The 26155-nt window shown below is 45.8% G+C and overlaps 1 protein-coding gene across 1 annotated transcript in view; it reads right to left on the bottom strand.

The window, feature by feature from the left end:
• Positions 1-11074, bottom strand: part of CYP4B1 (cytochrome P450 family 4 subfamily B member 1) — a 19328-nt gene extending 8254 nt beyond the window's left edge. The window contains exon 1 of the mRNA XM_019627970.1: positions 10843-11074. Within this exon, the coding sequence (XP_019483515.1) occupies positions 10843-11022 (180 nt within the window). The 5' untranslated portion in view covers positions 11023-11074. The remainder of the gene's footprint in view (positions 1-10842) is intronic.
• Positions 11075-26155: the final 15081 nt, after the last annotated feature.

Raw genomic sequence — 26155 nt, 5'->3', positions numbered from 1 at the left:
GCCCTCTGTCTACACTACCGCCAAAGGAACTTCTTTTCAGCATTCAAGCTTCTTCATTAGAAAGGGAATACCAACCTGTTGTGCAATAAAAAATCACCTCGATTGCACCTCTGGTAAGTCGTTTGACATGTTTTTATCGAGGATGTACTATATGCAGGGCACTGTTTAGATGCCTCAAAAGAACAAGAAAGACGTGATCCTGACCTGTCATTCTCTGGGGGAGACTGATAAAAAACAAGGAAATAATTATGTAAAATGATTGCAGACAGTAGGAAATGCTAAGAAGGAAAGAAACACAGTGCTACGAGAGGGACTAACAGGGAAGACCTGCTTAGATAGAGAGATCTGGGACTGTCTCTTTTTGGAGAGATATTTAAGGTGAAACCTAAAGGATGATAAGAAGCTAACCACGTGAAGAGAAAGGGAATAGCATCCAGGTAGAGGGAACAGCAAGCACAGAGGCTCTGGGGTGGGACAAAAGTGTGGCGCCTTCGAGCAGCTGCCTCTTGGTGGGAGAGTGGCCTGAGATGAGGTTGCAGAGATCACCCAGTTGTGGTTGTGTACTCTTTCGTGGTTTTTCTAGCCAAATCTAGTCACCCAGAGGGGTTTTATGTAAAAATAGAGTATACAATAAATACTTTTCCAAAACCTGCCTTTTTTCATATAAAATATCTTGTCCTTTATTTCAAACTAGTTCATTTAACACTCCCTCAATATTTTTAACAATTACATAGTATTCCACTATAGAGCTGTACCATTATATACTGATCCATTTTTTTTCTTTTGAGGACCCTTTCAGAGGCACACTTAAAACCCATCAGTGACCTGCCCGTGGGCCTCAGAATAGAGTCTGAGCTCTATAATTTGTGAGGAGGTATAGGTAATCTTTATGAAGCACTGCTGTTAGCCACACTTTCTTCTAAGCATCTTACATTTTGACCTCATTCAATCCTCACAACTCTATGAAGCCCAATTTTAGTGAAAAAGAACCCACGGTATAGAGATATGAGTTGCTTGCCAAAGAGCGCACAGTTTGAGAGGGAGGTGGGATGTGAACCAGGAAAGTTGACTCCGTGGCTCACTGTCTTCAGAGCTTGACAGACCTGAGTTTGAATATGGATTTTCCCTATTTTTTAGATGTAGGATTTTGGCAATTTCTTTAGGCTCTCTGAATCTTATTTTCCTCATCTATAAAATGGGGATAATACTTAGCTTATAGGATTGCTTCGACATTAGTGACATCATGTAGGTCATGTGTCATATTAGTTGAGGTCAATGTGACATTCAAGGCCCTTAACTGATCAAATGCATGAAACGACCCAGGGCTGGATTTTGTACATAGTGAATCCTCAACTGGTAGTTCCCTTGCCTTTCAAACCTACCTTTCCCCAATGTCTTCTTCCAAGCCTCCTCCATGCATCTTCTGACACACCCTACTCCCAAATGCCCCCAAAGTGCAGTGGAGAACGTGCTCTGAACATGCCCTAAGATATAATACTTCCATCTGTGCGTAAAGGCCTCACCAAACCTTGTCCCCTGTCACATGGGAAGCTGACCTTGGCTTACACTCTTCAATTCTGTTCCCTTGGAAACTTGATAACTGCAAGATGTCACCTGTGTTGCTAGACAACATGGCTATGGCAAAAGTGAACCCTAGTTGGTAAATAGCATCTGGACTGGGAAGAAGCATAAATGAACTATAAACATCCGATGGAGACACCATGTTTTGGGCTTCCCTGAGTGTGAGTGCATGGCCCTTGCAGGAACCCTGGGACTGTCAGTGGACATGGGGAATCCGTGGGGCTGGAGGATTCTAAGACAAGGAGGACCCACACCCACACAAGTGGATCTCATCTCCTTGCCCCTGGCAAGCTCCTCGCTGATGGCTGTTTGGATACTGTGAAGAATGTGTGACATGGCTTTGTTGGCAAGCTGCCCACATCCTCGGAGTAGACAGATGCTAACTGTGCCTATGGCAGCCTTGTGAGTGTGAATAGGAAAACTAAGACAGCCTCCTGGGGTATGCATCATCTATGTGCCTTTGCTTATACCATTCCTTGGTCCTAGTATAACCTGTACGCAAGAACTTCCGGTTCCTTGACATCCATCTTGACTGGGCCCTGCTCCAGAACCTTTCTATCCTGCAGTGACTGAAATCTGCCTCCTCTGGACCTTTCCAGCACTGTTAGTACCTTACCCATGTTTTGCTTTGTGTTATAATGCCTTGCATCCACAACAAAAAATGTTAACAATATTAACATTGGCATTGATTGAGAAGTTAATATGTTCAGACAGTGCACTGATCCTGCTACATAAATTCTTTCATCTAATCCTCAGAAAATTCTACAAAATAGACACTATCATAATTTCCACTTCATAGATGAGAAAAGGAAGCTCAGTCACATGGTTAATTAGCCATGGAACAGGGATTCACAGCCAGGAACCCTGACTCCACTCTAGGCTGCTAGTTTCCTGAGTGCACAGATCATATCTGTGGTACCTCCAGGTCACCGTGGAGCTCAGCATAGGGCCTTGGAAATAGTATATACTTGATAAAGCCAGTGTTCAATGAGTGCAATGAATAAAGGAAATTAAAAAGAAGGAAAACAAAAAAGGGCGGGGGCAGAGAACATACAAAGCATCTGGCTAAAGTAAACATGGCCAGAAATAGTCAGTCTCATTAGGAACCAACCCAGGGTGTTGCTCAATTTGGGGAGTCCAAGGAAAGCCCCCACCAGCACTCCCTCTGTGCCAAACAGCATGGCAAAATCCCATTTGTTTTTCCCAGCCGTCCCAAAACTACATGCTCTGGCTAATGTCCAGATTTGCTGCTCATTTCTCCATTCTGTCTCTTGACATAGGAAATGGAAGGGAACAGATATGTATTGAGTATCTCCTATATGTCAGGTGTTATGTGAGTGAATTCACAGATTGCCTCACAGAGAATGGATAATTACTCCCATTTTTACCGATGAGAAAACTGAGGCTCAGGCATGTGAACTGACTGCCCCTTGCTTGTAGTGTAGTATTACTCTAACTCAGGCGAGGGCCCCCACATTCTCTTTTGTGCATTCAAGCCTATTAGGGCTGTTGTGTTCAGTTGTATAAATTGTGCACTGCACAGTCCTAGGGTGTGACATTCATGTTGAGGTCTTGCGAGTGCTGGCCCTTCTTTTTCTTCCTGTAAAGGTCCCTTTCATAGTCCTCACCCACTCAACTAATCAATGTTGTATCTTCCAGGAAACCGCCTTGAAGAAGGACACTGACTGTATGCTAATATAGCCCCCAGGGATCTTTGTCTGACCTAAGCCACTCCCCGCAAGGGTCCTAGTGACTGGGCCTAGCGACCTTGGTCCCCAGCCAGCCATCCTTTGCCTTGTCTGGGACTCCTCTCCTTGCAGGTCCTCTGCACAATTCAATCTAATCTCCCAACAGATATTTTCCCTTGCTGCCTCTAAACTCACCATCCTGAGTTCAACCCAAGGAGGCTGTAAGAGTTTTCACTGCCCTGGTGCACACAAAAAGCTTATCACTACACAAACTGACAAACATCATCTCCATCCACAGGTACGAGGGACCATCTGGTGTCTCTTGACCCCTTTTCTGCCTCCTTCCTGGTTGGTTCTCCTGGAAATATCCCCCTTTCCTACTGTGTCTCTTCTATTTTCTCATCTGCTCTTCTATGGGTTTTCTTTGCCAACTTTATGATCCCCATGGCTGCTCCCCTTCTAGCTACCCCTCCCAGGTCCAGGAAACCCAACTGGACAGGGGACAAGGAGAGGCTTAAGCCACAGAGAAGCTAGACTCACAGGATCTCAGGGATGGAAGGAGCCCTTGGCTGATCTGGTTCATCTGAGCTCCACTCTCTTCCTCGTCAGCCTTACTGTGCCCCTCTGCAACTACCCCACCTGGGACAGGAGACCCTGACCTTGCGCTGACCACATCCACAGCCTGAACCAGCCCCTGTTTCCCCATGCCCAACTTTCTCCTCTGTGCCCTTGATTGCCCCAGGAACCTGGTAGAAGTGAGGACAATTCTGGGCACATGGCCCCACCACTGGACCTGCAGCCCATCAAAATGGCTGGGGTTTCCTCTCTCTGGAGGTCACATGGCTGCCTGGCCAGCTCCTTTGAATTGCACAACTGGATGCCTCAGACCCATCCTCAGATGCTACAAGCTGGGACATCTACAGGGCTCTGAGGTCTGGACCAGATTGTTTTTCCCCAAAAGGAAAGAAGCAGGGAGAGAGCAAGGCATGGAGATAATGCACTGACCCCAGCTCGCCAGCCATAAGCCCCTCCTCCTCACATTTGCACTCTTTGTTTACCTCATCAAGAATAACCAACAGGAGGCACTGGGAGGAGCAAGTGTAAGTTAGTCCTCTCCACCGCTTTCCCACAGTCTAAGTTTTGATCTGAGGATCAGATCTGAAAGGGAATTCAACATCTCCTAGTCAAACCATACCCCCTTTTTATAGGTGGGAGCAGTGCATCCCAAAGACCACAGAACTGTCCCACGTGAGTCCTTCACACTGAGAATCCTGACTAAAGTTCTATCTGCTGCCCCTACTGTTAGCAAGCCTGTCCAAGCCATCAGCCATTGACCTAAAGTTCATTTGGCGGGTGTTCAAGAAACAAGCTGTCTTGTGAGACTGATGCAACCACAGCTCTCCCAGGGGGGCTGTTTGAGAACAAAAGCAAATCTACTTACCAAATGGGGTAGGGGTTCAGAAAAACAAGCAGTTAGGGAGGGGAGAGGGTAGGACTTTCCTCTCACCCAGCATGTTAGGGTTCCCATGGGGTTTCCATGGGAGCCATACTAATTAATCTCAGATTCCCAGTACCCAGTGCTGCCTGGCCCAGTTCCTTCACCATGTGCAAATCCCTGCCCCAAGAACTCAAACATCTCTAGCAACAGGAAACTTACTACTTTTCAAAGCAGCCCAAATATCTTTGGACTGTCCTAATTCTTAAAAAGGCTTCTTAGTCACCAAACTGAAAGCCACCTGCCTGTGTCCTTCCTATGAGTCTTTGCTCTGCTCTCTGGGCCCATACAGGCTCCCACTGCCCAGGGAGGCTCTGCAGGGACTGGGGGTTGGGGGCCAGAGCCTTTTCCAGGCCTGCTCTCCTCCAGGACAGACATCCTCAGATAAACTTGGGTGAGTTAGTCTCAGTCATCTCCTCCCATGGGCACTGCCTCCACCACCCCTGCCCCCCCCACACGCGCACACACACTAGATTGGTCAGCACCCAGCATGTGTGTGAGCTCCAGCCAGGGCCTAGGACAGCAAAGGTGTGTGTATTCGAAGCAAAAAGGTTAGGAGCACCTGCCAAGAAGAACCAACTAAAACTGAGAAAAGGTGGCGCCTCTGAAATAATGATACAAATCAGTGAAAAAATGGCTTCAATTTATACAAATTCTTTGGGGATTCTACTGTGGAGTTGAGCAGAAAGCAATGGGGAACCTGGAGGGAGGGGATCTAATGGGTAATGCCACAAGGAGCACAGAAGTCACCCCACACCCTGCCTACTCTAGTGACAAGTAGGTGAGTTCATCCTCCATCCATCCTTCCAGAGACAAATGTACTGCTACACATGTACATGTGAACACATGTGAACACACAATACACAGAGAAGGAAGCTCTGGATCAATAAAAAGAGCAGAGAGACTTTGGGTGACATCAAATAGTCTCCACAACTCTCCTAGCCACCACATATTGGCTAGGATGTAATGGTGGCCTTGCCTAAAGTCACACAATTTTTGATTCCAGGTCTTTCTGCTCCCAAATGTCTTCCCTGCCCCACACACTGCCCTGTCTTCAGCTTCAAAGATGAACTCCAGCCTCCAGGAATGACCAAACAAACATCTAAGAAGACAGGAGGGCAAGGGTCCAAGAAGTGCCCAACAGTCCAGAGGTTGCAGACATTGGTACTGATAAAAATGAATTGGCATTTTGTGATGCTTGACTATAGAGTTGGGAGGACTGTGGGTGCAGCTGGGCCCCTTGTTAACTCTGTTACCCTGACTCCATGTTTAACTTTGTGATATCTTGGGGGTGGGGGGGGGTGGTAAGGGATGATATAAATGGAAAGAGCCATCTTTTCTCCACGTATGCGGCAGATTGGAGCACGGTGTCAGAATTGTGCGTGGGCGGCCGGTAGGAGCCCGGGTATCAGAGCAAGTGCAGTTTCTAGCACTGCTGCGGTAGTTTCTTTTTCTTCCTTCCTCCAAATAAACTCTTTTGTTTTGAGTCATTTTTGGAGAGTTATTTTCACCAGTCAACAATACTCACCCATGTGAGTGGATTCACTGCCCCAAGTTGGGTCTTTCAGAGATTCACTCACACAGTCCACAATGGGCATAGAACACCCACTCTCAATGCCAGGCAGGGTGCTAGTTCCTGGGAACACAGTGTGAACAAGACAAAGCCATGCCCAAGCTTACACTCCAAGTGGGGAGAAAGGAAATAAGAATCAAATACATCAGTAATATAATTCCAGGTAGTGATAACTCTAGGAAAAGAACAAAGCAGGATGAGAGTCAGGACTGCTACTGCAGATGGGGTTTGGGTGGTTCAGGGAAGCCCTCTCAGAGGTGACATGTGAGCAGAGATCTGCAGAAACACCTCTAAAGAGCCCCATAGCATTGGCCACAGTCTGCTCCTCAAAAACTTATTTTTCTTCAACTGTCCCCTCTGCCCTTTTGTTCCTTGCTCCCAGCAAATTAGCTCTGCTCCTCTTCACAGAGAAAATAGAAGTCCTCACATAGGAAATCTCTAAAAGTCAGCCACCATACCTGAGGAATCACCTGCCCTGCACCCAGCCTCCCCACCTTCCCTTCCGTTCCAATAGAGGAGGCCCGCAGGGCTTGCCCAAGATTAATCCCTTTGGCTTCCCACCCTCCCCCCAGGTGCCTCACCCATTAAACAGGCTTCTCCCAAATCACAAACCCCACCCTCTACTGGCTCCTTGCCATCTGCATTTGTTGATCAAAACAAAAGCTAGTTGCTGGGAAAGAGGAATCTTATCTGGCTCCCAAAGACTGAGTTGACTTGGAAGAGGGAAAAGGAAGCAAACGCCTCAGTGTGTTTTGCAACAAGAATCTCTCTACATGGGTTAACACCTGCCCAGCAGTTTGCAAAGTACCTATAGTTTAAGTCTTTTGAGCCTCTTCTAACCCAGCAAGGTAAGGATGCTTGTGTCGCTGTTATTGACAATGAAAGGGAAGCACAGAGAAGAAGCACAATGAAGGCCCGTGATCAATATCTGCTGAATGAAAATGGGCCAGAGCTCCAGACCAGGGCTATTCACTGCATGGCACAAGGTCAAGGGAACTGTCCCAGTAATGAGAAGGGCCAGGGAATAGAACCCTGCAGTCTCAGGGGATTACCTTTCCTGGGCTGGGAGCTGGCATTCCCTGCCCCCACCCCAACATACAGGTTAGATTTGTGGGTCCCTCCCAGGTGCCCCAACCTTAGGCCAACAATATGGCTGAGTACCCACTATGTGCAAAACCCTCCCTGGGCCCCAGAGTGGAATGGGCAGGACCCTAAAAGAATAGGATATGACCCCTCCTCAAGGGGACACATTCTGAGAGTTGAGGAGAATGACAGGTAGAAGCTTCCAGACCTCCAGACAGTAACTGAAGGCCAAGAAGGGAAAAATTAATCCTGATGGACAGCTCTTTCCGGTCCCTGGTCCTTCCACCACCAGCCCTCCTTCCTTCCTTTCCTACTCCCACCATCACTAGGCCTAAGAATCAAATTTGCAGTCACTTTTTATGACCTGATTGATGAGGCAAAAAATAGTTAATAAAAGTGAGCCCAAAAGGGGACTTCCCAGGCCTGCATCCCCTCTCCAGGAACAGCCCAGCCTCATCTCCTAGAGATCAATCAACCTGTCCAAACACCCCTAAAAAGGGGAGATAAGACCCTAACTGGAGTAAGCTGGTTCCTGACACATGTGCAAACTGCTGAAACCTGTCTGTTATTTGAACTATAATACAATTCAAATAAAATGGACACTAAGACTTGCCCCCACACCCCGATGGGTTTTTCTGTATGCATCTTGGGTAAGAGCATGCACAGAAAGAAATTAGTTATGTAACCAACATATGTCAATCAAATGACCTCAGTCTATATGGCACATGTCCTGCAGTAAGGAAATTTACCTACCCTTGCCTATATAAGAAAAAGATAACCTGAAGTTAGGTGCAGTTGTCTACCTCTCTGCCAGCACCTTTCTTCTTGAATAAATTTTATAACTTCTATTCCTTCTGAGGCTGTGAATTCTTTCACCTTTTGCGAACAGCCAATGGCAAAACACTAATCATGTGCTGAATGAAAAGGCAGGAGTCCTAGGCCCAGCCATAACTCAATTCTTGAGCTACTACATGGACATAGGTAAATTCCTTGCCCTTTCTGAACCTCAATTTTCTTGTCTTTTTATGATACTCTAGGAAAAATAATCCCTACCCTGCTCTCCCAATTTCTCAGTTCAGCTGTGAATATCAGCACAGTAGAGCTGACAAGCCCTAGGGAATGCAAAGGAGTTGGGCCTCCCATGGTTCCCCAGGAAACCTTTGTAGTGCTAGAGAGCAACCATTTCTCCCTCACCCTTCCTGGTGTCCAAATCTTTCACATACTTGTGTTAGAGCCAAGAAGCCAGAGTTAAGCCATGTTCCAGGCCCTCTATCTACTCTCAAAGTGAGTTGTGGGGGTGGGGGTAGGGGGTAGGGTGGTGTTGGAGGGAAAAGACAGCTAGCTCTGACATGGGGATAGGGGAGCAATGTCCCTGTCCTAGAGAAGCCCATGGGCTAAGGGAAAACCCAGTTTTGATTCTCTGATGGAGGCAAAAGGAAGTGGAGGGGGTGCAAGAGAAAAGGTTTCCCAAATGTCTCTCATGCCACCATTAGGGTCAGACCTCAACCTTCCCATGACCTCCTTCCGTACTTGCAAAGCCTCTCCCAAACCCCTCTTGGTCTCTCTTCTTGTCTTCTCTATCACTCTCTCTCCTCTATTGATACCACTTCCTCCTACTCTCCAACATTCACTGTTCATTCAGTGATGCCCGACTCTATGGCAGACTTTGTGCTGGACCCTGAGGGTACAGGAATGAATCAGACCTGATGTCTATCCTTTAGAGGTCACGGTCCAGTGGGGAAGATGAACAAGTAAACAGAAGATAACAACCCAATGAGACAAGTACTGAGATACAGAGCGTGGGGTTGATGCAAACTCCTCCTGGTTAGGCACCCGCCCGGACCTGGGGCATGGAAGGCTCTGGTGTCTCTTTTCCCCTCTAGGTAGTAAGTTTCTTGACAGCAGGGCCTGGGTTTAATTCATCTCCCCAATGCATTCTTTCTTTTCCTGTGTGTCTCCAGGATGCGTGTACATTACTAGGCCATCCTGAGAGGGTAGTTATTTGTAGGGGCAAGAATAAGCATGGGCAACTTTCACCTGAAGACAATTCCCCAGACTGAGAATAGAAGAAGTGACTATGCCTCTACCCTCCCCTTAATCTCTGGCATCTATACCTGGGCTCCCAAACCTCCCCAAGAGCAAAACACTAGGGGAGGTTTTTTAATCCAGATTCTTAGTTTCAATATGTTAATTAGGATATCAAGGGGCTGGAAGCCAAGGAGCCTACTTCTCCCAGTTGATTCCAATGCAGGTGTTCCTTGCTCTGTATTAAGAAACCCCTAGGGCCGGCCAAGTGGTGCGGTGATTAAGAGCTGGCTTGGGATGCCAGAGGGCCCCGGTTCGGATCCCACATATGAGGGCCAGTGACACTGCCCTCCACAGCTAAGATGCTGAACAACAGCTCAACCTGGAGCTGGGCTGCTGTGAGTCGCCGGCGATGGCATAGGCTGCAGCCCCTGTGGCAGTGGGTTGCCATGGGCTACCGTGTGTAGCCAGCAGCCAGCATGAACAGCCAGCAGCCGCAGTGAGCGGCCGTCCAGAAGCCGGCGACTGATGTGCCTCGCCTGGGAAGAGCGCAATGATGGTGCCAACTTGGGCCAGTGAAGCAACGTCCTCCACAACTAGACTGAAGAACAAAAGGACAGCAACTTGTCTATTCCCCTTCCCCCAACTCCCCAGCGCTGTTCCCATCCCCCCAATTCCCCAATAAAAAATAAAAAAATAATAAAAAATCTTAAAAAAAAAAAAAGAAAGAAAAAAAAGAAACCTCTGGCCTAGATCCCCATGAAGGAAGGGACCTAAGAGAGGCTCTTGACAATGGGTGCTAAAGTGGTCTCCCCCCACCCTAAGGAGGAGGGCAAGTCAGGATCTGAACCCAGGAAAATGCCACAGCTCCTGAGCCAGCCCATAAGTACGGCTGGGAGAACCCCACTTTTGGGAGCACCAACCGCATAGATGCCCTAAGAGGTCTCTCAGGTGACAGCACCCATCTCTGCCTTCACTTTAATTTTCTGCCTTAAAAATTGAAATCGTTACACTGCACAGTACAAAGAGGATGCTGGTTAAGCTTTAAATGAGATTGCCTAATTTTATCAGATTGTCCATGGGTTTTTTTCCCCCCAATACTATTGCCAAGCCCATAGCAGAGCTTTGTCTGAACCTTGGACCTCAGAATGATGGGAAGGAGTCTGTGGTCTACTTGGGCTCCAAATTTAAAGTGCCCCCGCACAGGCCAGCTCAGAAGGCAGGAGTGAGGGGGACAACTGATGGGAAAGCTGAATGAGAACCATGGCTCTCAGGATATCACCTTCCTGCCCAAGTAGGGTGTCCCTCCATGGCTTCCTAGGGATTGGGCTGGATTCTCTGAAGAAAAAAAGGTTGTTTTCTTTCTCCACCCCTTCCTCCTTTTACCCACCACGTACCTCTAGGGCATGCCCGAAGAGCCGATAGGCAGGTGGCCTTGGGAAGTTGTCCATAGCCCTGGCCAGTGACTGCCTCCGCACCAGCAGAAAAGCAAACTTGAGAAAGCCTAAAACCAAGATCAGTCCAGAAGCCCACAGGCCCAGGCGGGAGAGGCTCAGGGAAAACAAGACAGACGCCATGGCTGGAGAGATATGCTCCTACCTCCTGTTGCCTCTAGTTTGCTTTATGCTGTGGATCCAGGCACCCTGCCATGTCCCTCCCCCAGCCAAGCCCTGCAGCCAGCAGCAGCCCAGAGTGGGTTGAGCTTCATAGGTCAAAGACAACAGCCACAAAAGTCACAGATAACAGAAGAGACAGCCTGGCTGACTAGTTCCAAAACTCAGCTAGAGAGAAACCATGCGGTGAGCCTCAAAGAAGCCAGGCAATCAGTATCCTGCCTTGATGCCCTGGAGCAGTAAACAGCAGGCAATTCTTGCTATAACCGTTAGCATGAGGATTGCCTTTTCATATAAGCTCCTAGGATGTTTCAGGCACTTTCTACACACTATGTCATTTAAACCAAACAAGGAGTGCATCGGTACTCACTCTTTTTTTTTTTTTTTTAAGATAGTCCTTCCTTTTTTTTTTAATGATTTTTTTTTATTGGGGAATTGGGGGATGGGAACAGCGCTGGGGAATTAGGGGAAGGGGAACAGACAAGTTGCTGTTGTTTGTTCTTCAGTTTAGTTGTGGAGGACGTTGCTTCACTGGCCCAAGTTGGCACCATCATTGCGCTCTTCCTGGGGAGGCAGATCAGTCGCCGGCTTCTGGATGGCCGCTCATGGCGGCTGCTGGCCGCTCACGCTGGCTGCTGGCTACATACGGTAGCCCATGGCAACCCACTGCAGCAGGGGCTGCAGCCTACGCCGTCGCTGGCGACTCACAGCAGCCCAGCTCCAGGTCGAGCTGTTGTTCAGCATCTCAGCTGTAGAGGGCAGTGTCACTGGTCCTCATATGTGGGATCCGAACCGGGGCCCTCTGGCGTCCCAAGCCAGTTCTTAACCATCGCGCCACTCGACCGGCCCGGTACTCACTCTTTATACCCATTTTCCAGATAATGAAACTGAGGCTCAGCTTGCCTGTGTTGTCCACTGACTCTTTTAATATGGGCCACTGGAAGGGCCTGCATTTATGCCAGGCTCATGATGCTTTGAATCCTTTCTTGTGAGGCACTTTCAGGGACAAGGTTCTAGCCCCAGAAAGGAAATCCTGGGTCCCAAAAAAAACAACTCCACCCCCAAGACCATAGTACAAACTTGACACTAAGGAACATGGAACATTACTTTCAGAGTGATGAGGAGAGATCATCAAATTCAATTCCTTTAGATTGATAGAGCAAGCCACTTGGGTCCAGAGAGGGGCAGTTAATTGTCCGAAGCCTAACAGTAAGGTAGTTGCAGCTTTCATTTCCTCAGCCCAGGGTTCTGTTGAAGAACAAGCTTCTTGGCCCAGGCCCCAGCCTTGCCTGTAGAGAGTCTGCTGTTTCTCCCCTGTCAGGGCCTCACAGGAAACAGAATTCACTGCAGATGTTTGAGATGAAAACATTTGGATACAGGACTCCTTTCATAGGGGTAGGCAGAGTTAAGGAATCAAACAAGTTATGAGGTAGCTTCTAGAGACTAGCAACAGTGGGAAAACCATCAGCATCCCTAGGCTGAAAGAAGAAGGGGAAGAAATAGCATTCCTGGACCCTGGCAGAGGCAGCTATTGCCAAAGAAATGATGCCAGAGCAGGGAAAGAGGAGAGAAGGAATGTACCGGCCTCTTTTCTCTCCCACACTCCAATCTCCTTTGGTATCTCCTATCAACCAAATCTAACCAGAAGTGAGATGGTAAAAGAGGCGCAGGGAGTCAGCATGCAGAAGTCAATTTCTCAGCAGAGCTGAGAAGAGCAAAGGCTAGGCCTGGCATGCAGGCGGCAGGGGGGAAACCAGCAACCACGTGGACATGGAATCTGATCTTAGGACTTAGATCACAGGTATTGACTCAGAGAATGGTAAAATGCCAACATAGCATCCATCTCCTCACTGGAGAGACACCCTATCCAGTCCTACCCATAGATAGAGAAGGCAAGACGGCAGCACAATAAAAGGAAACCCAAGAGAGCTCCTGAAATTTTGCATTTGTACTTCATTTCATTAGATTAAGACATTGAGTGCCCCCTTTTAAATGCAAGTCATTCAGGTCAGAGAGTAAGGGAGCATCAGGAGCGACCAGCAGACATCCATAGTTTATGGTGAATTCGTGTATCAGTGTGGTCTCAGTCTGATGGTGTAATAGAGTGCTTGGGGCGAGCCTGAGGAAGCTCCCACATGATGAAGGAACCATGGTTCCTGGCAAGGGCCATTTAGGACTCACCTGGGAAGTGAATAGGGCTAGCCTAGAAGGTGGTAAGTGGGTTTAGCGGTTGAAATAGTTGGTTGAATCACACCTAGCATCCATTCTCAGCTTCTGCCTTGTAACCAGTACCATGAATTTATTGGTTTGGGGGTGCAGTGGGATTGACCTCACCCTCAACTCCATCATGGGCCCATATTTCTCTAAGACAGTCTGCATTCACCTTGCCCACAGAGATGGACTCTTTCAAGGATAGGCACACAACCTAAGTCAGTCAATTACGGCTAATGAAACTTGGTTTTGGTCTTCAATTTAAGCTCTTTGTAAACAGACTCTGATATTGGATTTAGACCTGGAGGCATGTGCTCTCAGGAGTAAGCAACATGGGGAGGTACGGCAATGCCGAAGGAACTGAACTGAACAGAGAGAAACTGAATACCAGTCATATTGTTTGAACTCCTGAATCAAGCTTCACCGGGAGCTAGTAGTACATTTGGACCTTTTCATTATGTGAGCCAATGAATCCACTTTATTGTTTAAATTTCATTTGTGTTTTTTTCTTTTTTTATTACTTGAAACTAAAGGATTCCTGAGTTGTATACGGGGGAAAACCCAGGTAAATGGGAAAGGCTTCATTAAGTTGGGCTGAAATATATTTAGGGATCTAACCTGTGACAAACTGAATGGAATAACCTGGGACGGGACAAGTGGGATTAACCTGATATACTTGGAGTAGTGGGGCTAGCAGTGGAAGTGAGGAGGTGGTTTCTTGAACTTCTGGTGGTAGTTATGGTGTCCATCTGGCTCCAGGGGTACCCATCTGATTTAATCACAACCAGAAGTGGATTTTGACCCAGCAAGCTCATGGAGATATTCTAAAATTATCACATTAGCAGAAAACTCAGGGAGGAGCAAAGGGCATTCTCAGACCGGGGTGGGGTGGGGAGTGTGTGTGGGTGTGGGGGGGTGGAGAATGGGCGGGGAGAGGGGGGGAGCGGGAATCCAGCCATCTCACTGGAATATTAAAAGGAGGTATAAAGAAAGTAATGCTGGGCCAGCCAAGTGGCGTATTAGCTAAGATTTGGCTTGGGACACCAGCTCTAAGCAGCAGGACTCCAGTTCGGATCCCACATTAGGACCAGTGATGCTGCGCCCTCTACAGCTAAGATGGTGAACAACAGCTCGACCTGGAGCTGGGCTGCCATGAGTCACCGGCCATGGTGTAGGCTGCAGCAAAGCTGCAGTGGGCTGCTGTAAGCTACTGTGAGAGGCCGGCAGCTTGCGTGAGCTGCCAAGAGCCATGGTGAGCGGCCATCCGGTGACCGGTGACCAATCTACTTCACCCGGGAAGAGTGCAATGATAATACCAACATGGGCCAGTGAAGCGACGTTCTCCACAACTAGACTGAAGAACAAAAGGACAGCCAACTTGTCTGTTCCCCTTCCCCAATTCCCCAACACTGTTCCCCTCCCCCAAATCCCCCAATTAAAAATTTTAAAAAATAATATAAAATATAAAAACAAACGAAACAAAAAAAAAACATGACTCCCAAGCCATGGCAACTCTGGTACTTTAAAAAAAAAGAAAGAAAGTAGTGCCATTTCTATTTTTCTTTTTGAATAGAAATTTCTTGAAGATTCTATTCCCAGCTTTAGGACCCCAGACTGAGAACCACTTTCTCATGCTGAGACGACCCAGAGGGTTCTGGGCAGAAGTGGGGGTAGAGCTCAGAGTCCTGGCTCCTGGCTGATCCACTGCTGCCAGCTCAGCAAATACCTAGCAGCCCACAGGTCCCAGAATCAGGGAAGTTCCGGTTTGGCAATGGGGTGGGATTGTTGCCTAGAGTTGCCAAGAATAGCATTGAGGAATGAAGGCAACTCTCTCTGCCATGAAGCCCCTGATGCTTTTTTCAGAATCTGAGACCCTTCCCTCAAATGTGTTGTCTCCAAGTAGCACACAGGAAAATGTCCCCATCCCCACCCCCCCAGATCTTTCACCTATGGTCAATTTATCAGTTTCCTGCCATCAGAACTATAGAGCTCAGTTCTGGGGACCTCAGCAATAAGTCCTTCAGTTTATAGATAAATCCTAGAGAAGAGAAGGACTTAGCCAGCAAGTGACTAAAAGAGCTGGGAAGAGAACTTTCACCTCTAGATTTGAACATTCTCTGAGACCCTGGTAGGTCTGGAAGTCCCAAGAGAAAATTGCACATGGAAGGGGGGCATGAAGTCTTAGATATTCAGGGGATGGAGCCCAGAGTGGGGAAACAGAGCTCATCAGATAGGCTCTCTGGAAACTGAGAGGAACTAGAGGGTCCTGAGCTCTGTGGTCCAGAGGGCAAGGGTCCTAGAAACAAACTCCAGGACCTTCTCTAATTCTCTAGTCTGCTGAGAGAGTACAACCTGGAGCCAAAGAGGAAAAGCAAGCCTCCAGCCAATGCCACAAAGCTGACAGGAGAGGAGTCACAGCTGAGAGTCTGGTAGAGATGGTCACAGTGGCTGGCTGCTCTCTTGGTTCTATCTTTTCATCCAGCTCTATCCATGTTACCCTGATGTGATGGCAGAAATGCAGCCTGTATTAGTCAGAGCTCTCCAGAGAGAACTCATCTATGGCTTCCCATTGCCTTTAAGCTAAAGGATAAAGTCTGGAATGCAGCCCTCATAGGACTGCTTAATCCAGCTGCTGCTTCCCCAACCTAGCTTCATCTTTTATCCATGTCCCGCTTCCCATGCGGTTGCCACCAACCTCCATTTAGGTCTTCCAGGGCGCTCGGCTCCCTCTTGCCTTCAGACTTTCACACATACTCTTTGCTTAGCCAGGAATCCTCTTTCCCTTCTCTTTGCTATGTATTAGTCATCTTCTAGCTAAAAAACACTTCCCACAGGAAACTTTCTATGAACTCCTCTGCACGAAACCAAGTGTCACTGTTTAATATATTTCTATTGGGCTTTGCACTTGTTTCTCATAAATCTCAGCATGTTTTCATTCGCTTGTTCAATGTCTGTCTTCCTGACTTGAATTTAAGCTTCCCAAGGAGAGGAACCAAGGCTGTCTTCTCCCACTGCTATCTCCCCTGCACTTAGTAAATACTAGTTTTGTAAAAGAAGAAGTAAACTGGATCCAGAGCCACCAAAAAACCCACAGGATGAAAAGTAGTCCTCGGGTTTCAAATTTAAAGTCAGCAGTGCCCTTGGGAAGCACTGTGTCTGTAATAATAAGGGTAAAAGCATGATTACAGGATGTTGGTATAGTAGAGGAGGCAGGGTGTGCAGACAACTCTTGCAACACCTATGGATAAGAAGTGAAGGGCAGAGATTTGGATGGTTTCTTGAAGGAATGCAGTGCCAGGTAAGGGTGTTTTAGAGACTTGGGCAAGACTGTAGGCTGGAAAAAAAGATTGAAAATGGAAGAGAAGGGGGATGACCAATGACACTAGTCCAGGGCAGGTAGGAAGGATGGAGTCTGTGGCACATGTAAGGGATTGGCCTTAAATAGAAGGAGGGACATCTTACTTAATGAAGCTGGGGGAAAGGCACTAAGGATGGGTATGAAAGTTCACAGGTTTGTGGCTGAAGGTAGAGATAGGCTTTTGAGAGAGTCCATACTCAATATTAAGAAAGAAGAAACCACTGGCTTTAATGACTGATTAGAGGTGGAGAATGAGAAAAGGGAAAGAATCAGGGATGCTCCCCAAATTATTGATTATTGAGCATCCAGGTTGATGGCAGTGCTGTTTACCGAAAGAGAGAAGACTGGAAGATAGCAAGTTCTAGGAGGAAGGGCAAGGAAGAGGGCAAGGGAGGAGAGATGATATGATCAGAATTGGCTAATAAGTTTGAGGGGCTTATGGGCTATCCCAGTGAAGATATACATTAAAGTCTTTTACACAGGAGGAAACCTGGAGCAGCAATAAAGTTTTGAAAGCTGTATCAGTTCAGAAACTAGAGGAATTGGGGAGCTCTGGGGATCCAGATAACAAGAACTAGTGGTCAGGCTCATCAGGACACTGCTGTCAGGGGGAATCATCTCAGATTCAGGTTCTAAGAAGAACACACCCGATTGGCCTAACTGGAGTCATGTGCTCACCCCTTCAGGGGAGTGTAGGCATGATTCCTCCAGGATTATATCCAACCAATGAAGGAGTGATGCATACAGAAAACCAGAAGAGGGAGGAATGGAAGCTGGTCGGGAATAGACAGAATATCTCCTTCAGGAGACATCAGCATAGGTGGTGATTGAAGCTGTGGAGGTGGACAAGATCCCATGAATTTTGTAGGCAGAGTGGGAAGACAGAGGCAGAGGGGGAGGAGCAGAAAATGTTTATTTCCTGATGTTTCCTGAGCTCACAAGAGGTCACTTGCCCTCAGAGCTCGCTCAGACACCCGGACTTAGCGCCTCAGGGCCTGTTTCTCTATAGGAGCTGAACGGGGCGCTGAGAATCACAGCTGTGGTTTCTTCCTTAGAAGAGTCTAGTTTTTAGCAATCATTTTGTACCACCTGGTATTCTTCTGTGAAGTTGCCCACAAGCCTGGGTCCAAATTTTATCCCATATCCAATGGGTCTGGTGCCCTTCCCTTTTAGGCAACTGGTTAGCATCCCAGAAGATGTCAAGGTCCCCTTTGGTCACCCCAAGCCATCTCCAGTTTCACACACACACACACAGACGCACACACACAGACACACACAAACACACACACACACACACACACAGCGTTTTTACCTACATTGTTTTGCCCCACTTTGCACTGATTGGAGAAGACACATCCAATCAAGGGAGGCATAGCTCTTACAGGCAGGTACTTCATGAGAAGGCAAACCAGTCCCACTAGGTCTCAAGCATTGAAGGAATAGATGGGGTAGAAGACAAAATGGCTTGATCCCTTGGCTTAGGGGATTTAGCCTTCCCCTCTGACCTGTCATGGCTTCTTTGTGGCCATATTTGATGACACGTCACATTAATTCTTTCTCCCAGCATTGCATTATTGACAATGTATTGAGCTGGTCTTCCATGTGCTCATTTTGGGCAGAGAAGAGAGACCTGGGACAACCTCCTGGCTCCCCTGATCTCTGTACTAGCCTCTCTATGAAGTCAATTGTATCCATTCCAAATTAAAGCTCCTCTTCTGGACAAAGAAGACGGAAGGAAGTCAAGTAGGATCTTTTGCTCTTACCCTTCTGCTTTATGAGCCATTGCTCAGGACATATCCCACCGAATTCTTCTTGGTACAAGCATGGCCTCAAAACCCCTCACACTTCTCGGGCCTTATTAGCTTTCTGATCCCACTCTGTTCCATCTCATTGTCGTCTCTTTAAATGGATCTTGCACATTCAATCAGGAATGGGCTCTGGGGTCCACCTTCCATTGGTCTGCTTACTTCACACTCATCTTTCCTCCATCCCTCTTATTTTGGCTCCTATACCTCCTTGGTGGACCACTCTTTCTGGATTCATCATCCCAGCCTAAGCTTCCAGGACACAACTTGAGAAGTCTGACTTCTAGTTCCTCTTGTAACAGCTCATGTGAAAAGCCAACTGCCTCACCTCAGGCCACCTGCCTCTACCAGAGTCCTGTTGTTGCACTCCTGGCTTCCAATTTGTGGCAAGAACCTCTCTCAGACTTTCCCACTCTTTCTCAACATCAGAGGTGACCAGGGAGCAACCAGTACAGTCATAGATGCCTGTCAGAACACCAGAGAAGCAGGAACTTGTTCAAGGTCAGGCCACAGAACATGGGTGCTCCTCAGAATAATGCTTCTACCAAAATCTTAAATGAAACAAAACAAAACCCTTGCCACCACTTACCTCACCAGTGTGGCCACCCCTGCCTGATGATCCAGCACCATCTCACCTCCAAACATGTTTTCCAGGGAGTAGTTGAAGCCATCTGCTCACAAGGCTGCCTTCTCTCTCTGCCCACTCTCACCAGATAATACCAGCTCTGTGCCTCATACATGCTGTCATCCTTCCCTTTGTTCCCCTTTACATTTTACTCTTCTTCCAGGATCCAGCTCCAGGGAAGCTTCCTCTCCTAGGACTGCGAGCTTCTTCTTTCTTGCACCATTGAGAATGAACCACATAATTCTATATGGAATTGCTCAATGGGTATGAAATGGAGAAATGGCATTTTTGAATAGATGACTTATTTACCCAGATGTGTGATACATTTGTAATTTTTATTTATGAAACATTCAAATACATACTTCAGATGAAAGACTAAGAATTTAGGAGTGAACTATCCTGTTAAATGCAACTTCCCTTCAAATTGTTTGGAAAACATGATGTAATATATATGTATGCGTATATAACATATAATAATGTGTATACACAGAGGGTGCCAAAAAATGTATACACATTTTAAGAGATATTATCTATGTATCTTGTAAAAGTGACTATATTTTGAGTATTACAATTTTTATAGTTTTCTCCTTTCTTAAAATGTGTATACATTTTTGGCACCTTCTGTATGTATATAATATACATGTATATATATGTAGAGTGTACGTGTGTGTGTGTACATATATACATATACAGAGAGAGAGTCTCAGAGGGAGTCAGTCTGGGTCTTCCAAAAAGCACACCAAGACAGGATTAAATGTGCAAGAAATGTCTATGTGAGAAAGTGGGGAGGAAGCCTCAAAAGGCTGGAAGAGCCATCAGATTGCAATGCAAGTGTGACCCTAAGTGAAGAAAAGAAGGAAGCAATTTTGGGTAGAAGTGTCCTGGAGTGCTATGTAAGAAAATGACAGCCTAAGGAAAGTTTGGCAAGAGTTCTTGAGCCAAAATCTACCATGAGAAGAGTTCCATATCTTCTAGGAACAGGCTTGTTTTAGTATCCCCACTGCTCTCAATTGTAGGCTGGGATCAGCACATTGGAGTAACCTTGGAGTGAACATGGTAATGAGTTTCCGAGTACAACATTATGGTCAATTATGGTCAATTGGCCATTATGGTCAATTATGCCTCTGTAGTTGAAGGCCTGCCAGAAGCATTATCATGGTTGTCACAGACAGAAAGCAAATATGATGAAATATTAATTACTGAACCTAGAATATATGTATTGGGTTGTCGGAAAAGTCATGATATATTTCATCTGTTTTTCAAAGGTCATTTATTTATATAAAGAACAAAGATCAATCAATGATATATTGCCTGTTTTGTTTGATAACCTTTTGCCATCTTTCAGTGAGCTTCATAATTCCTCGTTCATAGAAGGACCTGTCTTTATTTGGGAAAAACTGAACAAGGTGCTGATTTACAGCCTCATCTGAATTGAACGTTGTATCATGCAAGGAGTTTCGAAGAGGGCGAAACAAGTGGAAGTCTGACGGCGCAAGGTCAGGCAAGTATGGTGGGTATGGCAACACATCCCATCCAAGCTCCAATAATTTTTGACGGGTGATCAAACTTGTATGCGGTCTCGCATTGTCGTGATGGAACACAAATCCTTTACAACAAGCTCTGGGCATTTATGGATGATGGATTCGTTCAAACTGTCCAACTGCCAACAGTACACATTCAAATTGATTGTTTGGTTCCTTGGCAGGAGCTCGAAAAACACAACATCTTTAAAATCCCATGACACTGAGAGCATAACCTTCCTCTGATGAATGTCTGCTTTCGATGTCATTTGAGGCGAATCATCATATTGGTACCAAGACTGTTTGCACACCACATTGTTGTAAACAATCCACTTCTCCTCACCAGTTATCAGTTGCTTCAAAAAAGGATCGTTTTCCTCACATTTAATGAGCATATTGCAGATGTTTATACATGCCGTCAAACGAACTTCTTTGAATTCATGCGGAACCCAAATATCAAGCTTGCTTACGGATCCCAGCTTCTTCAGGTGGTTGTGAATGCTTGAATGACGGATGGATGCTCAATGTTTCTGCAATCTTTCGTGTTGTGTAAAGCGGGTTTGACTTGATCAATGCTTTTATTTTGTTGTCATCAACCTCAGTGGGCCTCCCTGACCGAGGAGCGTCGTTGAGATCAAAATCACCAGCATGGAATTTCATGAACCATCGTTGGCATGGATGTTCTTGTAGAGCATTGTCACCATAAACGTTATGCAACTTTTCACAAGCTTGACGCGTGGTCTTCCCTTTATGGAAGTAAAACAGTAAAATATGGCGAAAATGCACAGTTTGGTCTTCCATCTTCAACTTGTTGTAAAATCTCCAAAACTCAACCAAATCACTCAATTTTTTTTAGAATGAAGCTAGAACTGTCAGCTGTCAAATGACATAGCAATAACATAGATACAAATGACTCTAGTACTTCCAAAAATGAACTGTGCCATCTGTTGCAAACATGCGTCATGTCTTTTCCGACAACCCAATATGTTCATTATACTATGCTTTCAATTGTTCTGTAAATGTGGGCTTCTTCCTAATAAAAAGTTGAGGGGAAAGAAGAGAAAGGTTTGTTTAGTACTTACTATTTGCTAGTCTGAGACACCAAAATTCTGCATCATCTGTTTAAGAGTTTACTAGAAATTATACTTCTCCCAGGGGGAAAGCAAAAAAAAAATTGTTGTCTCAAACCTTAATGTTAGGTAAGAATTTTTTTTTTAATTTCCTCAGAGAATTCTTAACCAGAAACCGAAATTAATTTGGGATTGCAGCCTAAATTCTACCTAGGTGGTAGGAAGGACCTCAAGCAAAGAATTTAGTTTAATGTACTCCTGGATTTGTAGCACTCCCCATCCTGGAAAAAAATAAATGCAAATCTTATTAGGAGCAACTCATGTTTAACATAGGCCTCAAAAAAATCTTACAGCAAAACAATAAAAAAAAAACACAAAAAAAAACCAGCTCTAGTCAAAACTCACAATAGGGCCGGCTGAGTGGCTCAGTTGGTTAAGAGCTTGCTCAAAGGTTTGAGCTCTGAGCAACAGCGGTTCAAGTCCGGCCCGAGCTGAGCTGCCGCTGAGCTGCCAACAGGTGGCAGGATGGCTCGGCTAAAAAAAATAAATAAATAAAAATAAAAATATAACTATAGGAGTCTACTTTTGGGGCGGCCGAGTGGCGCGATGGTTAAGACCTGGCTTGGGATGCCAGAGGGCCCCGGTTCGGATCCCACATATGAGGGCCAGTGACACTGCCCTCTACAGCTAAGATGCTGAACAACAGCTCAACCTGGAGCTGGGCTGCTGTGAGTCCCTGGCGACGGCGTAGGCTGCAGCCCCTGTGGCAGTGGGGGGCTACCGTGTGTAGCCAGCAGCCAGCGTGAGCGGCCAGCAGCCAGCGTGAGCGGCCAGCAGCCGCAGTGAGCGGCCGTCCAGAAGCCGGCGAGGGAAGAGCACAATGATGGTGCCAACTTGGGCCAGTGAAGCAATGTCCTCCACAACTAGAGTGAAGAACAAAAGGACAGTAACTTGTCTATTCCCCTTCCCCCAATTCCCCAGCACTGTTCCCATCCCCCCAATTCCCCAATAAAAATCTTAGAAAAAAAAAAACCTCACAAAACACTAAAGGAAACAGTCACCATGAACCAGATCCAAAAGAAACAACAGACAGTAAAAGCAGACCCACAAAGCCTTCAGATATTGCAAGTATCAGGTGCAGTTTATAAAATAAGTATGCTCTGAGACTAATGAAATATTTTTAAAGACTAAATATATAAGTAAGGAACAATAAACTATAAAGAATATCAAAGTATATTTGAAAAGGAACCAAATATAACTTGTATAAATGAGAAATATGCAAATTAAAAGTAAGATTGAATTGATAACCTTAATAACAGATTAAGCTAAACCAAAGAGAGAATTATAAACTAGAAGATAAATATGAGAAAAATAACTTTTATGATGAAACAAAAGAGATAAAAAGAACACATGCTATTGGTTAATAAACATGCATAATTTAGTGAAAAAGTCTAACCTACCTTTATCAGAATTCTACAAGAGAGAGAGAGCATGGAGAAGAGACAATTTGAGGAAATTATTATTTAATTATTAATTAGTGGGAATTTTCATAACTGATGAAAGACAACAATCCTTAGAATAAAATATTTAATAAATTCTAAGTGGGATAAATGAAAAACAAATCCACATCTCAACATATAGTGAGCCTGCAGAACAGCAAAAACAAAAGATGACCACCAGTAAAAGGAAAAAAATTAGAAGAATGACTTTCTTATCAACAGCAACAGTGAGGCTGGACGATGTAGCCTAACATCTTCAAAGTCTAGAGAAAATGACTATCAACCTAGATTTGTATGCCCTGAGAAATTATCTTTCAAGAATGAGGAGCTAAGAATTTGCACCAGGAGACTCTAACTGAAGAAAAGTCTAAAGGATATACTTTAAAACTAGGAAAAGTAAGACGAGCCGAGCGGCTCAGTCCGTTAAGAGCTTGCTCAAGAGTGCGAGCTCTGAGCAACAGCAGTTTGATGCCTGGCCCGAGCTGAGTTGCCGCTAAACTTCCAACAGGTGGCAGGATGGCTCAGCTAAAAAAAAAAAAAAAAAAGGCATTATAAAACTAGAGAAAGTAAGTAGGTTCCAGAAGGTCTGAGTTGCAATAGTGAGTAGAGAAAGTGTCAAATACATGGGTAAATGTAAATAAACATTGAGTGTATAGAACAACTATCATAATGTTTGGTGGAATGTAAAAAAAGATATAACTAAATTAACTGATAGTAATATTATATAGGCAGGAGGAAGGGAAGGTGAGAGTTAAAGTGTTCAAAGGTCCTTGAATTATTCAGGAGGGGATAAAGTTTTAATTTCATTTTAACGCTAAACTTTGATATGTAAAATATATGTTTTTAAATGTCTAAGTAGCCACTTAAGAATATATTTAACAACTTTTAAACTTGTAGGTGAAAAATGGAATGGGAGAAAATGTTCAATCAATCCAAAAGAAAGCAAGAAAAGAGAGAAAAAGAAGTATAGGAAGGTGGGGAATATTATCTAGTATATTTCTATTTACAGAAATAGAAAGTGGAAAGCACAGAATAAAATGGAAGAAAGAAGATATGACCTGCATGGAGGAAGGAAGGGGGTGGGAACAAAGCTGCACCCAGCTGAAAGGGAGAGTGTGGAGCAGAGCTACAGACGCATACTGAGGACATTTTTGGTGACAGTGCCCAAGAAGCAATTTGGGTGTTTTAGCCCACACCCAACCACCAATAATCTCCACAAGTATCCTACCAATGTGTCCTTCAGAAGTACAGCATAAGTAAAAGCAAAGTACTTGTTATACAAATGCAGAAAACAAGTGCTGCAGGTATTTCCCACTCTACTCCCAAAACATACCACCCATTCCAACCAGGGTTCTTGTGAAGACTTGATGCCAAGATTTTGTTTACACACGCATAGCCAGAAGGTGTTCCATGAAGTTTCGTGGCCCTTTTATTAGATTTCTCTTGAGTCATAGGGCTGGGCTAAGTCAACTATAAAGACTCATAGAAAATATAACCAGTTTAGTGTCAGACCAAATGGCAGAAAAAATTCGACATGCGGTGCTGCCTGGAGAGAGGGAAGGGACTAGAGAACAGGAACTCAGTTAGAGAACTCTTACTATGCCAGGCCCATTACACAACCAGAATGCCAGTCAGGAACCCCAGAGCTATGAAATGATGAGCTCCCCATCACTGGAAGTGAGCAAGCAGGGTTGCAGTTCCAGTCAGTAAGGGAGAGATAGAGAAACTGGGTCAATGTCTTTAGAAACTCCTTCCTCTCTAGTTCAGGAAACAGCGTACTTAACAAAACAGGCCCAATGATGGCTCAGTCTCTAGCACGGACAACCAAGGATTCTGGGACAGGTGCAGGTCAGGGCAAATGACCAAGGTGCCTGACTCATTTTATTGTAATACCATCCTGTAGGTCCTGCCCCTTGCCTGTACCTGGGCTTAGGACAGCTTCCAAAACCTTTGAGAGCTCACTAAGTACCTTTGGTCCCTGTTCCAGGCCTGCACTGGGAATGACTCCCTTTTCTATGGTCAGTAAACATTACTTGGCCCTCAGGCCTACTAATGGGGAGCCAAGTAGGTTTAGAAAAAGAGCCATACTCAGAGAAAGGTCATATGAATTGAGCAGGGATGGGGCGAGGAGTGGGTTGGTAACCTGGGCCAGAGCCATGTCAGGGGAACAACTGCGGGGCCAGAAAGCAGGACACAGTGGATGGAGGAGTAAGTGGGAGGTGAGGAATTTAAACAATGAGAGTCAACAATAAACTGTCTGAGCATGGTCGTTAAGAGGAGAAGCTGAAGAGCACTGAAGGGTGCTTGATTTATAAGATGAGGAGCCTGAGCATTTTTTAATGTTGAAGGGGAGATGCTGGTAGAGAACAAGGTTGAGAATGCAGGAGAGAGGGGAGAGTGTAAGAGGTGGATGCAGGTCCCAAGCATGGAGGAGGATGTGAGATCTGTAGTACAGGATTGGCCTCATCAAGGTGGAGAAGGGACATGAGAATGGGGTAGGGTTTTGAGGGGACTCAGCCAGGACTTGCCCAGGTCAGTCTGACCTCAAAGCTCATCCTTTCCACTTCGCCCCTGAGTTGGAACAAGCTGGGTATGAGCTTGCCTCCCCAGCGAGACTGTGTGCTCCTTGAGAGCAGGAGTGGAGTCTGGTTCATCTCCGCATCACCAACAGATTTAGCATGGCACTAAGGAATATTTGTTGAGAAGACCCCAGAGACAGATCATCTAGTCTAATCCCTTTCATTTTATAGATAAGGAAACTGAGGCTCACTCAGTAGGAGGAAAGGGACTTAACCAAGATCACACAGCAAATTAGTACAGGTGCTTAGTTAGGACCCAGGTCTTCTAACTCTAAGACCAGAGTTGGGCCCCAGAACCCAGAATGAGTTCACTTACAGTTGCCTATTTATTTACCCACTGATCCTACTGTGTACACATGCCCTGAGCCTTAGGTTAGAAACAAGTTCCAGGGCTTAAGAATGCTGGCACAGCCCACCTCCTGCTCATTCT

The sequence above is a fragment of the Hipposideros armiger genome, unplaced genomic scaffold, assembly GCF_001890085.2.
Source record: "Hipposideros armiger isolate ML-2016 unplaced genomic scaffold, ASM189008v1 scaffold_743, whole genome shotgun sequence".
In the NCBI taxonomy this organism is placed as follows: Eukaryota; Metazoa; Chordata; class Mammalia; order Chiroptera; family Hipposideridae; genus Hipposideros; species Hipposideros armiger.
This window is presented reverse-complemented; position numbering and strand designations above follow the sequence as displayed.